The sequence below is a fragment of the Dryobates pubescens genome, chromosome 9 (assembly GCF_014839835.1).
Source record: "Dryobates pubescens isolate bDryPub1 chromosome 9, bDryPub1.pri, whole genome shotgun sequence".
NCBI classification, from domain to species: domain Eukaryota; kingdom Metazoa; phylum Chordata; class Aves; order Piciformes; family Picidae; genus Dryobates; species Dryobates pubescens.
In genome coordinates, this window is record NC_071620.1 from 36,798,094 (window position 1) to 36,813,395 (window position 15,302).

A 15,302-nucleotide genomic window follows, 5' to 3' on the forward strand; every position below is an offset into this window, starting at 1 on the left:
ACCATCATGGGACTTGTAATTTCCATAACAGCATTACAAGTGGTGGAGAGAGAGCAGAAGTGCACTCAAGAATCTCAGTCCTTGTACAACTCATCGTTGGACTAACTGCCTTCTCTTTAATTTACATGTCATTGCAAAGGTGGTAGAAAAACAGGGAGAAAGATTTGACTCTTTCTAGGGCTTAATCCAGCCAAGTTGCTCAGAAAGGAGCAGGTTTCTTGAAGCCTGAATTTCACAGGCTCCCTCTGTGAATGATAAATAGTGGGTTTTTAGTTTTTTTTTCTTCTTTTGGTGATGCAGTTTCACAGACTTGCAAAATCTGTCCAGGTGATTTAATGTGGACATGGCTTGTCACTCACGTCACTTTAAAAGGAAAAAGGGGATTTGAGGTCTCTTCCAACCTTGGTGATTCTGTGTGAGTCTGTGAAGAGAGGAATTTGTTGTAGCTCTGCTTGGTAGAAGCCCCATGATCTGTAGCTGAATTCTTCTGGATTGATCCAGCAGAGGGCAATAATATGTCAATACAGTAGCTAGCTCCTAAGAACTAGAGATAGAAAGAAAAAAAAAAAAACCAAAACCAAAAAGAGGAAATTAATGAAATTTTTGAGAGCATTTTTCTGTGGTTTCCTGGAAGTATGGTGAAATATGAAGTGCTACAAAGCCTTCAGGATTCTTTGTAAATCTTTGTAAAGATACATGAACCACCTTACTCGCAACTGAATGAGGATTTTTGTTCTATGAATATCAGTTTTTGCCAATATTTAGTATGCCAAAGGATTAATTCCAGCTTCAATGGAATGGAAATAGCTATACCTGTTTATTCATTTACAAAGGAGTTGAATTTAAACTATTAAGAGCATAATTACTTAGGGTCTATGTCAGATATGTACTTTTGAAGAAGCTATTGATGATATAACTTGCCGTTGCTACATTGCACAGTGAAGAGGTGCCTTGAATTCCACTACAGCATTTGGGAGTATGTTACAGTCAGATCTCTTCAAAGGTATTGGTCTCATTATGTCTTTATTTTTCCACAGGAAAGAAAGGAATTCAATGAGCTATATTGTAAAATAATGCTGATGCTTGTTGGTTATTCAATGTTTTCGGCTGTTCTTTGTGGTTTCCCAAACTGGAGGGACTGGAAACTAGGAGTGGGGACTGAAGGGAACATCTGATTTTCTGACTTAAAATGCTGCAGACAGACTTGATAACGCATGTGCATAAATTAAAATACAGCTTCATAAAGGGGAACTTGTCTCTTTTGCACTGAAAAAAGGTCAACCCCTTTGGGCAAAACTTCACAAAACCCCCGTTGATCTACTTGTAGTTCCTGTCTCCATTTTTCTCACCTCATTGGGTCTCAGTGAAGCTTTGTGAATCCAATACCTTCTTTAACTGATGCTGTTGTTTGCAAGGCTAGTGGAAAAGCTACCCCAGGTGTCAGCTAGCAGCACATGCAGACACCCCAGTACTTCCATTTGGCATTTTAGATAACACAATAAACACTTTTATTTTCCAGTGATAGTACCAAACACTGACAGCATCTGAAAATGGCTGCTTGTAAACCCTCCAAAACATGCACAAAATAATGTAACTTGCTGAGGGTTTATTTTTCTTCTGACAAGGGCAAGTCATTTTGAGACTGGCCAGCACTGGCACAAGTGTTTTCTGCTCACTCAGCATTCCTAAAAACAGCAGAATAAATCATGCCTTTCTGGTCATTGAAATAAGGCAAATTTCAGCTGCCTTCTCCTTCCACTTCTCCTGAAAGTGTGCTAAAGAAGCTCACCTTGAGTATTTTGACTCCGACAAGGGTTGTGTTCAATAAGCCTCCTCTATGAGGTAAATTTTAATTTGATTTAAATAAGGCAGAAAATAATTCAGTTCACATGTCATGCTAAGTTTCAAATTCTGGGTGGCAGACTCCTAAGTTTCAAGCTGCGTGCCCCACATATTGCAGTTAAAACCTGTTCTAAAACATGCCCCTCAGGAATGAGTGGCAGAGACAAATCCTGATAGAGAAATCCAAGTCCTTTTGTGTCTATAGGTAGACACAAAAGGGCAGAGGGTAGGAGAGCTCCGCAGAGGGACCTTGACAGGCTGGACAGATGGGCAGAGTCCAAGGGCATGAGATTTAATGCATCTAAGTGCCAGGTTCTACACATTGGCCACAACAACCCCATGCAGTGCTACAGGCTGGGGTCAGAGTGGCTGGAGAGCAGCCAGGCAGAAAGGGACCTGGTTGATAGTAGGCTGAACATGAGCCAGCAGTGTGCCCAGGTGGCCAAGAAGGCCAATGGCATCCTGGTCTGGATCAGGAATAGTGTGGCCAGGAGGAGCAGAGAGGTCATTCTGCCCCTGTACTCAGCACTGGTTAGTCAACACCTTGAGTCCTGTGTCCAGTTCTAGGCCCCTCAATTTAGGAAAGATGTTGACTTGCTGGACCGTGTCCAGAGAAGGGCAACAAAGTTGGTGAGGGGTCTGGAGCACAGCCCTCAGAGGAGAGGCTGAGGGAGCTGGGGTTGCTTAGTCTGGAGAAGAGGAGGCTCAGGGGAGACCTTATTGCTCTCCACAACTACCTGAAGAGAGGCTGTAGCCAGGTGGGGGTTGGTCTCTTCTCCCAGGCAACCAGCACCAGAACAAGAGGACACAGTGTCAAGCTGTACCAGGGGAGGTTTAGTCTGGATGTTAGGAAGAAGGTCTTCATAGAAAGAGTGATTTGCCATTGGGATGTGCTGCCCAGGGAGGTGGTGGAGTCACCATCACTTGAGGTGTTTAGGAAGAGACTGGATGGGATGCTTGGTGCCATGGTTTAGTTGATTAGATAGTGTTAGGTGATAGGTTGGACTTGATGATCTCAAAGGTCTCTTCCAACCTGGTCTGGTCTATTCTAATTCTATTCTAATTCTATTCTATTCTATTCTATTCTATTCTATTCTATTCTATTCTATTCTATTCTATTCTATTCTATTCTATTCTATTCTATTCTATTCTATTCTATTCGGTTTGATCTGATTTGATATTTTCTAATGTTGCTTTATTTTTTTTATCCCAATGACAGCGACTTGGAAACAGTGTGGAGAAACCCATTGCTGATGCTGCAAAACTCTACTGGGCCTTTCTAAGAGCAGAGGAGTCAGGGATTCCTGGTGTCTTAATCACTGTGATGCTTTATGCAATCCTGTTCATCATCTCATTGGCGTTGTTGTACCTGTACTTTTTAAGGTAAGTCCCTTTATCTCATGATTCCCCTAAGAACTTAGGCTCAAGCTCTTTTTCCAGTCTGAAAAAAATAAGGTCACATCAGAAAAGGCAGATTCATGTCCCATAGCCATATCCTAGAATTGCAGTCAGTCAAGAAGTGCCTAGCTCCTGCTTACCCTTAATACAATGATATTTGGTGGGCACAGCAAAACAGAGAGGGAACCACTTATTTCCTCACAGTTGATACCACTAAAACATGTTGTTAACTTCATAAAGTGCTCTCAGGAGCAGGGAGGTCATTCTGCCCCTGTACTCAGCACTGGTTAAGCCACACCTTGAGTACTGTGTCCAGTTCTGGACCCCTCAATTTAAGAAGGACATTGAGACTCTTGAATGTGTCCAGAGAAGGGCAACGAGGCTGGGGAGAGGCAGCTTACAGAGAGAGTTGTTAGCCATTGGAATGGGCTGCCCAGGGAGGTGGTGGAGTCACCATCCCTGGAGGTGTTCAAGAGGGAATTGTACATGGCACTTGGTGCCATAGTTTAGTTGTGATTAGGTCTTGGGCGATGGATTGGACTTGATGATCTTTGAGGTCTCTTCCAACCTCACTGATTCTATGAAAAGTCAAATTGCCAAATAGAATTTGTTCTGTTCTAGCTCAAACTGGGACAAACATTCAGTGCTGGCAAGCACCAAGAAAAAACTGTATGCAAAGGCAGGATATGGGCAGGTGTAAGAATAGAGAAGCTCAGCACCCCATCCACCCTCCACCTGACAGAATCATCCCTCAGTCTCTTTTTCACAAACTTCACTGCAGCAGGCAGAAAAAGATAAATGGCAATCTAAATTTCTGCAGAGTAGTTCAAAGCTCCTGCATTCCTGGAAGCTGTACACAACTCCAATGTACTGGTAGTCTAGTTAATTAGTTTTTGAGATGTTAATGCCTTCTTAATCATTGACTTAATAGTTTCGAATAGCTTCATAAGTTTTAGCTGCTGTCGTTTATTACTCAGGAAAATTAATTTAAATTAAAACATTTGTAAAGCAGGTTTTTATGAGAGTATTACCAACATCTTCATTGTCTGGGGAACAGGTGCATGATCATCAAAGAGTCCTTTCCTTCTGGATCAATCTTCCCATAATGTTTTCCAATAAAGGGGTTGGGGGGTGGAATGTTACTAGGGGAAAGAAGTTGTCTTAGTATGACACATTTTAAAAATGATTCATGGCAAAATACAAAAGCAAAGGGAAGGGAACAAAATCTGTTACAGTGCATAAGGTCTTTGAAGTTGCTTGATAACAAAAAAAAACCCCAAACAACGTAACATTTTAAATGCTGGAATCTCTGCAGAGTAAAGTTATACAACTACCTGAAGGGAGGTTGTAGCCAGGTGGGGGCTGGTCTCTCCTCCCAGGCAACCAGCACCAGAACAGGAGGACACAGTCTCAAGCTGCACAAGGGAGGTTTAGGCTTGGTTCAGATTTTTCTGGTATTGAAATATTCTTTGGAGAAAAGCTTCAACAATCTACAATTTTCAATGTTAACAGCAAAATTTTTTGTGTGTTTTTGCAGCTGTTTAAAAAAAAAAAACAGGATGAGGAAGGCTCAAGTGAGTTGTAATAAATTGGTTTACACCACTCAAACTCCCTTCAGCTTTTGCTTGGTGTAAATTCTGGAGAAGTCCATTTTTGGGTCTCCCTCTGGAGAGCAAATCATTGCAGTGTTCTCTCTTCTTTCTGGTAAATAAATTCATTTGTGAGGTATATTGGGGCTCACATCTCTAGAAAATAGCTTTTGATTTGCTTTTTATTGCATTGGAAACACAAATTATTGCTTTCATATTTAGAAGAAGTCACATCAAGACACAAGAAGTGTTTTATTAGGGTTTGTGCCAAAGAAAAGAAATTAAAGCAGGTAACGGGAGCAGGCTGAGTACTTTTGGGCAAAAGGAACGAAGCTGGAAGACAAGCTTCGTGATTCTTGATTAATTCAAAGTTAATTATATTGTTTATAACCATGTGCTTCAAATCTTCATATAGAAAATGTTTATGGCAGCAAAGAGACAGTAATTTAACTGCATTAAATTTTACTTAATTTGAAATAGGAATGTTACATTTAGTGAGCTTAAATAAATGGCGAGGTCTTTTCCTTGTTTAGCAAGATAAGTGGCAAGTCACTCAAATTGCTGACCTAGACTTTCTGAGATGAACACCACAGAATAGTGTTGTTCCAAGAGGAACAGAACAGTCAGCCTGCCAGTTTTTCGACTGAGCATAAGATACTTCTAAGTTGTGAGTCAATGCTTGCACAAAATGCATCTAATGTGTAGAGAGAACATCTCCTGTAGAGCCAGGGAGTGAGACAAATTTCTCTTTGAAGACACTGGAATTTGGACAATTACACCAGGAAGAGTTTTAGTTATTTATTAAACAACAACAACAACAACAAAAACACCAACTTGAAAAAAAATCCTCTTTCCTGTAGCATATTTTAGGATACTTGAGTGTTCTGCTCTGCACTGATTTGCATTTCACACTTTAGAGCTTTTTTTAATTATTTCTTCTTAGCCAGTTTGTTCATATTCCAGGACTACATACATCTTGATTATCTCCCAGCTGCTTTCCTCCTTTGATAAGAGGATCCTAAAATGCCATCTTTGGGGCTGCAGCTTCAAAAAAGAAAGAATATTTGAAAAAATTAAGGGTGGGGGGAAGGTACAGAAAGAACATTTGCAGCAAAGCAAGAGATAGAAATCCCTAATCTGATGTTGAGGCAGGCTGCCCGATTTTGGTATCAGTATTTGCTACTCCATTACAGAAATGCTAAGATATAGAGCTTGACCCTAAGCTATGTATTCCTCTTTGAAGAGGGGAAGGTAAGGCTCCTCCTGACACCAAGTTGAAAAACTGTTGGTACATCTCCTTATTTCTCTTCCACACTGTTAAGGGTTAGGGCTGGGCTGTCCAGTAAATGAGTGACAGATGCTCTCTATAGGTGGTGGAGTCACCATCACTGGAGGTGTTTAGGAAGAGACTGGATGGGGCGCTTGGTGCCATGGTTTAGTTGATTAGATGGTGTTGGATGATAGGTTGGACACGATGATACATACATACATAGAATAAACCAGGTTGGAAGAGACCTTCAAGATCATCGCGTCCAACCCATCAACCAATCCAACACCGCCCAAACAACTAACCCACGGCACCAAGCACCCCATCAAGTCTCCTCCTAAAAACCTCCAATGATGGCGACTCCACCACCTCCCCAGGCAGCCCGTTCCAATGGGCAATCACTCTTTCTGTATAGAACTTTTTTCTAACATCCAGCCTGAACCTCCCCTGGTGCAGCCTGAGACTGTGTCCTCTTGTTCTGGTACTGCTTGCCTGGGAGAAGAGACCAACATCCGTCTGTCTACAACCTCCCTTCAGGTAGTTGTAGAGAGTAATAAGGTCACCCCTGAGTCTCCTCTTCTCCAGGCTAAGCAACCCCAGCTCCCTCAGCCTCTCCTCGTAGGGCTTATGTTCCAAACCCCTCACCAACTTTGTTGCTCTTCTCTGGACTCGTTCCAGCAAGTCAATGTCCTTCCTAAACTGAGGGGCCCAGAACTGGACCTCAAAGGTCTCTTCCAACCTGATCTATTCTATTCTATTCTATGCTATGCTATGCTATGCTACGCTATGCTACACTACGTTACACTATTCTGATACACTTGAACAACCCACTGCAATCCAGTTGCACACACACTGGTTAGCACATACATACAAATACAAGACCAAAGAACGAGGCTGAGCCTCAAGAACTGTGTCTAGTGCGTGATGACAATGGCAAGTTCAGAGGGTCGAGGGAGTTGTGCCTCTGCTCTATCTCCCACCTGCCAAGAAATGAACAATCAGCACCGGCCCAATGGGCAATCACTCTCTCTATATAGAACTTTTTCCTAACATCCAACCTGAACCTCCCCTGGTGCAGCCTGAGACTGTGTCCTCTTGTTCTGGTACTGGCTGCCTGGGAGCAGAGACCAACATCCGTCTGTCTACAGCCTCCCTTCAGGTAGTTGTAGAGAGTAATAAGGTCACCCCTGAGTCTCCTCTTCTCCAGGCATAGTAACACCAAAAAAACTGCTGAATTGTCATAGTGCATTAACATGGAAGAGGGTACAAAAGGAAAGGCCTCAGTTCAGTATCCAAGCCTGAGATTCCAGATTTTCTGATCTTTATTTTCTGAACCTCTGTGTTTAGAATAAATGTGAAAAAGAGATGAACTTTAAGAAGTTCCATTTGAATTAAATAACAGTGTTTTGAAGTTTTAAAGTTCATCCAAGGCTAAAAATGTGACAAAAGCCTCAGAATGTTTCTTGGTTTCACCTACATTAAGAAATACCACACAGCAAGCCTTTATTGTGGTTGAGAATTTTACTGTGTGGTGCTTATTCAATTCCCTACCACAGCACAGAAATGCCATAGAAGAACAAAGCCAACAAACAATATGAACTTTTCTAACATGAAGAGAAGTTTAGATTGTATAGACTTCAGGCTTGGGGTTAAAAAAGAAATGTTGAGTAGTTCCTCTCTATATGATGTGGTTTGCCCATTATTGAACTCTGGCACAACAGGACTTCCACTCATGCATAACAGAGGTACTCCATGTGAGCACTGGAACCAGCTACCCAGCCCAGTGCTAGTGACAGTCATTGGACATTTCTGAAGGAAAGGAAGATCAGAACCTTTTGGGGAAGTCAGTATCCTGAAATAATGAAAAGAAATTGCTGCTTAAGTTTATGTGATTTGATTCAGGGACTGTAAACTCACCAGAGGCTTGGGGAAGGTTGTGTGTTGGAGAACTTGTGGGAAAGAAACTTCTTGCTCATGGGTAGAGAACATAGTTGTGAAGGGAAAAATCAAGATTTGGAAGGATACTAAAGGGAAAGACAACTTTTTCCTTTTCCATGAAGAGTTCTTTCAAAGATAAAATAAATGTGTCATTTCCATCCTTAGGCTACACAGTGAAGGCTGGCTGTTGGATGTGTTTCAACGCATTCATGGGGAGGAAGGCACATTCTTTGTTCCACTGGACTTGGAGATTTCCACTCAGGAACTGAGCTACATTATGAAGAGGGCTGAGCAGTGGAGAGGAATTAATGGTGAAAGACGTATGGTGAGTGGACAGAGTCTCCAAATGGAGTCTGGGACATATGGGTCCAAATGAATGTGTTGCATTTCTGGATATTACCTAAAAGGACCTAGATATATAAGAAATTTTTTCTTGGGGTGCTTCCTTGAATGGAAAAGCTAAGAAGCAAGTTCAGAAGAATTTTGTGAGGCTGTATGTGCATTGTCTGAACATCCTGAGGGGTTACAATCTGCTTAACACCCAAAGGCTTAGCGGCATCACTGATGTCAAAAATTATATGTGCCATCTGCTGATTCTTGACTGGGTTGTAGCGAGTTACTACTTTTTGAAATGTGAGCATCATCCCAAATAATTTCTCAGCCAGCTCAACAAACTGGGGAGATCCATGGTAAAGTGCTTCCTGCAAGAATGTGAATGGGGTTGCCCTGAGGAGGAGATGAGCATTTGGTGGGGCACATGTGACAGCCATGCTCTCCTTCCTGGCCCATTCCTTACAGGATCACCTAGAGGAGGGGACGGAGTAGGAAATACATAGAATAGAATACATAGAATAAACCAGGTTGGAAGAGACCTTCAAGATCATCGCGTCCAACCCATCAACCAATCCAACTCCGCCCAAGCAACTAACCCACAGCACCAAGTACCCCGTCAAGTCTTCTCCTAAAAACCTCCAGTGATGGTGACTCCACCACCTCCCCAGGCAGCCCATTCCAATGTGCAATCACTCTTTCTGTATAGAACTTTTTTCTAACATCCAGCCTGTATCTCCCCTGGCGCAGCCTGAGACTGTGTCCTCTTGTTCTGGTACTGCTTGCCTGGGAGAAGAGACCAACATCCGTCTGTCTACAACCTCCCTTCAGGTAGTTGTAGAGAGTAATAAGGTCACCCCTGAGTCTCCTCTTCTCCAGGCTAAGCAACCCCAGCTCCCTCAGCCTCTCCTCGTAGGGCTTATGTTCCAAACCCCTCACCAACTTTGTTGCTCTTCTCTGGACTCGTTCCAGCAAGTCAACATCCTTCCTAAACTGAGGGGCCCAGAACTGGACACAGTACTCAAGGTGCGGCCTAACCAGTGCAGTGTACAGGGGCAGAATGACCTCCCTGCTCCTGCTGGCCACACTGTTCCTGATGCAGGCCAGGATGCCATTGGCCCTCTTAGCTGCCTGGGCACACTGCAGGCTCATGTTCAGTCTACCGTCGACCAGCACCCCCAGGTCCCTCTCAGCCTGACTGCTCTCCAGCCACTCTGACCCCAGCCTGTAGCTCTGCATGGGGTTGCTGTGGCCAATGTGCAGAACCCGGCACTTGGATGTGTTAAATCTCATGCCGTTGGACTCTGCCCATCTGCCCAGCCTGTCGAGGTCCCTCTGCAGAGCCTCTCTACCCTCCAGCAGATCAACTCCTGCGCCCAGCTTGGTGTCGTCAGCAAATTTACTGATGATGGACTCGATGCCCTCGTCCAGATCATCAATAAAGATGTTAAAGAGCAAGGGGCCCAGTACTGATCCCTGGGGCACACCACTGGTGACTGGCTGCCAGCTGGATGTGGCACCATTCACTACCACTCTCTGGGCTCGGCCCTCCAGCCAGTTCCTAACCCATCTCAGTGTGCTCCCATCCAAGCCATGGGCTGACAGCTTGGCCAGGAGTTTGCTATGGGGAACGGTGTCAAAGGCCTTGCTGAGGTCCAGGTAGACTACATCCACAGGCCTCCCCACATCCACCAGGCGGGTCACCTGATCATAGAAGGAGATCAGGTTGGTCAGGCAGGACCTGCCCTTCCTAAACCCATGCTGGCTGGGCCTGATCCCTTGGCCATCCTCTAAGTGTTGTGTGATTGCACTCAGGATGACCTGCTCCATAATCTTTCCTGGCACTGAGGTCAGGCTGACAGGCCTGTAATTCCCTGGCTCATCCAACCGGCCCTTCTTGTGGATGGGTACCACGTTGGCCAGCTTCCAGTCAGCTGGGATCTCTCCAGTGAGCCAGGACTGATGAAAAATAATGGAGAGTGGCTTGGCCAGCTCATCTGCCAGCTCTCTCAGCACCCTAGGATGGATCCCATCTGGTCCCATGGACTTGTGGGGGTCCAAGCTGCTGAGAAGAGCTCCTATCACTTGCTCATGGAACACAGGGAAACCATGCAGCTCCCTGGCTCCCTCTGCCAGTTCTGCAGGCCAGCTGTCTGGTAGACGTTCTTTCCAGCTAGTAAAAACTGAGGTAAAGAAGGTGTTAAGTACCTCTGCCTTTTCCTCATCCTGTGTTACAACATTTCCTTCCATGTCAACCAAGGAGTGGAGGTTGTCCCTGCCCTTCCTCTTGCTATTAATATATTTATAGAAGGACTTTTTGTTGTCCTTCACATCAGAGGCCAGTTTAAGTTCCAAATATGCTTTTGCCTCCCTAATTTTTCTCCTACATGCCCTAGCAACCTCTTTAAACATTCCATGGGTTGCCTCACCTTTCTTCCACAGATTATACACCCTCTTTTTTTCCCTTAGTTCAATTAAAAGTTCATTACACAGCCAGGCTGGCCGTCTGCCCCGGCGGCTCCTCTTCCGGCACATTGGCACAGCCTGCTCCTGAGCCTTCATCAGCTCTTTCTTGAAGCAGGTCCAGCCCTCCTGGACCCCTTTATTTTTAAGGGCTTTCTCCCAAGGAACCCTCTGAATTATTTCCTTGAGCAACCTGAAGTCCGCCCTCCGGAAGTCCAGAGTGGAGGTCTTCTTGCTGCCCCTCTTAGCTTGACTGAATACTGAAAATTCTATTATTTCATGGTCACTGGCCCCTAAACAGCCTCCGACCACCACATCACCCACCAGCCCTTCCCTGAGGTCTGAAGATGGTCTGCTCTACTTTGGTAGTCAACATACTTCCTTTTCCTTTTCCATTATGCCCCTTGCCTTAAGTCCCATGTACAGACTTTAAGCTGTGATGCGCAGGAGATATACCTGTGTTAGCAAAGCATCCAGTACTGGGGATGCCATCCACAAAAACAATCTTCTGATTATAATTGCTTTCACAGTATTGGAAATAAGAGGACTGACACAGTCAGTAGTCTGTGAGGAACATTGTCTTCCTTCTGTGAGGGACATTTTCTTCCTTGGTTTCTAGCTTTGTATCAGTATTACTAATTCCATAAGACTGTAAAACAATTCTTGGACAAGGGTTAAAGTGCTCTTCATTTGGATTTATACACCTATGAGCATCTCTATGTACAATGCTTTGGTCAGTAACTATCCTGTTTCAGTGTAAAAATGAACAGAATCTAGACAGAAAGGAAATCAGTCCTCTGAAGCTGTCCTCTCTCCCCTCTCTCTCACTTCTCCTCTCTCCCCTCTCCTCTCTCCCTCCCAGCCCTCCATTCCCCTTCTTTTTTCTTTCCCTCTGGAACAACTGATTTCAGATTAGGACCTGCAGGTTGTTCAAGTCCCTATATCCACCTCTGAAAGATCAGCAGTTTATATAAATATATAGCCTCAGTTGTCACCGCTATAAACATCTGCCACAGCTGTAATTATTTTCCACTTGTTTTTCTTTTTTTTTTTTTTGTGTGTGATGACATTTTGGACCCTGAAAGGAAAAATAAAAAGGTGAATGTGCCAATTGAATGAAAAAAGCAGACACTCAGTAAGCTTAATTTCTGTGGGAAAGTGCAGAGCACCACATTGCATTTCAGCACAGGGGAGGGAAAAGGTTTGAAGAAGGGCATGTGCTACCACAGCCACCTGTCTCAGATATTCCTGCTTTTTTTTTTACCCCAGTAAGCAAAACAACTTCTCGTTTTTTTTCCCACTTAAAACTTTCCTACGTTAAGCCAAAGCATAGCCACTGATGACTGGTTTCTATTAAGCAAGGTCAAACAAAGAATATATATAGTGGCCCTCATTTTACATGCCAGGACTACAAATGCCATATGGGAAAAGGGGTGGATAAGGCAACTGCAAACAACTACTTTTCTGTTTCAAGTGCTGAGCACTTTCCTAATGATATTACCAGCATATCATTTCTTGCAGCAGTAGAGAAAAGGCTGCATGAAGGCTCCAGGCGGGGAGAAAAAGAGAAAAGGTGAGGGAGGAAAAGGAATGGATGGGGGTAGAGACAAATGAAATGAAAGAGAAATTACTTCTCTGTCTGCAGATAGTCTGACTCTGAATGGAAGAAACCTGGGTTTCCCACTGATAAAAGACATGCTACAGAGGACAGATCACTGAAAAACATGACATGTTTGAATGCCTGGTTTTGCTCTGAATATGCAGCTTGGCATGTATAGAACACCAAACTGAAATGTGGGTACCTGACCTCAGTCTGAGAGGCTTTAAAATGAACTCAGCCTCAGCCAGGTCCAGCTGAATACAGTTGGAGGACTCCTTGCACTCTGTAGGAAGCAGCATACATTTCATTTGATGAAATGCAGTGATGCACACTTTTGTCTCTAAGTCCCCAAGCTTCTGTCTTCGCTACATCTGTATGACTTTCATGCCTGGTCCTTTACATCAATCCTAACCAAATGCCAGGCTGTGACAGTGTTAAGCACTCCTCTAATGGGACAAACTGGTGCAGGCTATTTTATACAAGCAGGTAGGAGTTATGTGGAAAGAGTGCATTAGCACTGGCATTAGTAGAACATCTACCATTTACCTCAGTGGGCACAGGATCTGCCTCACAATGCAGGAAATTTGTGAGTGGAGGCTACTATCCAAAAGAAAAAGAACCAGTGTCCTTCACAATCCTCAAATCATAGAATCATAGAATCAATAAGGTTGGAAAAGAACTCAAAGATCATCAAGTCCAGCCTGTCACCCAACACCTCATGACTGATAAACCATGGCACCAAGTGCCACATCCAATTCCCTCTTGAACACCTCCAGGGACGGTGACTCCACCACCTCCCTGGGCAGCACATTCCAGTGGCTAACGACTCAGTGAAGAACTTTCTCCTCACCTGGAGCCTGAACATCCCCTGGCACAGCTTGAGACTGTGTCTTCTTGTTCTGGTGCTGATTGCCTGGGAAAAGAGACCAAAATATCTTTCTGCTTCTGTTTTCTTATTTATATTATTGTGATGGAAGAGAAAAGCACTGAAACATGCTGCCAAGAGAGCTTGTGGAGTTTCCTTCTCTGGTGAGATTCAAAAGTCACCTGGGTGTGATCCTGGGCAACCTGTGTGATCCTGGGTGACCCTGCTTTAGCAGCAGGGTGGACTTTATGATCTCCAGAGGGTCACTTCCAATCCCCATCATTCTGTGATCCTGTGAAAGCCATCAAACCAAGTTTTGTAAGCTCTTTGGCAAAATCTAGGTTTGCAATAAAAACTTTGCTCCATTCCAGAAATATGTTCTCCACATGGGACTTCTCCTTGCAAGACCAATAACTGTATTTTCAGGTCTTCTATGCTCTGAGGCATTGCAGATACCCAAAGACCCTTTTTTTTTTCTTCCCCCTGCCACGAATTTACATAAGGTATTTATCTTGTCCCTCTCTTTTTGTATGTCTAATTGCACCAAGCAATCAGTATGGAAGACACATCACTAGGCCTTATTGCGTGCATTATTAATGTGTTAATTTTTAAGTAAGATACCAAATTAACTGTGAGCAATTTTTATAAGGGGAAGCATGAGACTTGCCACATCTTACATCACTCCATATAAAAAATGCATTTTAAATGGAGGTCATTCAAGTAAATAGTCAGTCAAACCTTCTGGAAAGGGGAAAAAAAAAAAAAGAAATAGCTCTACGTTTCTGCAATATTTTCTTGCTATTAACCATGTGCGTCTCATTTTTATTCCTTGGATTAAAAATTGCCCCACAAATGGCTATTTTATAATATGCTTAATTTCCTTTTATTAAATTGATAAATGCAGCAGCAGAGGACACATTTACAGTATGATGAGAATTTAAGGTTATTGCATGTTATAATTTTCATATTGTTCGGGGAAGCGATTTGTCATTGGTGGAATGACACCCACGCCATCCTTTCAAGGTGTTTTCAGTTGTTCTTTGGATGGGAAGAAAAGGTCACTTTTGGTAGACAGAGAAGACATCACTCTCTGAAACTAATTTGCCTACATGCAAATTTTGTCATTTTTACCTCATTAACTATTTATTGTGGAGTAAAAAAAAAAAATATATATATTCATGAAGGGGCAGCTAGCAGCCTGATGGAGCTGGAACTAATATTTTGCAACTCTAATGATTTTTTGCATCCTTAATTAGATAGCATAAGGTTGATATGATTAGGTCAGGATGTAGTGTTTTTCATTAAAATGCATTTTAGAAGCTGTAGTCATAATCTGCCCTTGCAATTAAAGAATGAGCCTATGAGTTTAATATTATCGACCGAATTATTAGCCCATGGAAAAGTATACCTTTCATAAATGTGTGCCCTAGGACCTTCATTAGCAACAAAACTAATTATATTCCCAGGTACACAGATTACATGGCCAGAATCGCACTTAGGTGGTGGTATGGAAGCCACCAAAGCCCCCTCGCCATAAACAAAAGCGCCTGATTCTTTGGAAAGAAGTCATTTCCAATGCCTCTAATGAGGAAAGCTGCAAAGAAGTAAAAAAATGCCACCTACAGAGGCAGACAGAAGTACTTGGAGAAGCAAACTTTTGCAGTAAGAGTGTTTTGGGCAAGCTATGCTAGGAGGAGGCCTTGGACCCTCATTCTCTGTCATGGTTTGAGCTCTGGACTGAGGACGGAATAAATTTACTCCAAAGGTAAAGGTACTTTTATCTCTGTGGCAGAACATTTAATCCTTAATTTATAACATTCTTCAACCAGTTATAAATCACAGAATCACAGAATCAGCAAGGTTGGAAGGGACCTCAAAGATCATCAAGTCCAACCTGTCACCACAGACCTCATGACTAAACCATGGCACCAAGTGCCACATCCAGTCCCCTCTTGAACACCTCCAGGGATGGTGACTCCACTACCTCCCCGGGCAGCACATTCCAATGGC

At 43.4% G+C, this 15,302-nt stretch overlaps 1 protein-coding gene across 1 annotated transcript in view; it reads left to right on the forward strand.

The window, feature by feature from the left end:
• LOC128897417 (uncharacterized) overlaps nucleotides 1-15,302 on the forward strand; it is a 98,196-nt gene that overhangs the window by 49,816 nt on the left and 33,078 nt on the right. Inside the window, exons 6-7 of the mRNA XM_054164027.1 lie at nucleotides 3,062-3,225; nucleotides 8,200-8,359. Coding sequence (XP_054020002.1) covers nucleotides 3,062-3,225; nucleotides 8,200-8,359 — 324 coding nt within the window. The remainder of the gene's footprint in view (nucleotides 1-3,061; nucleotides 3,226-8,199; nucleotides 8,360-15,302) is intronic.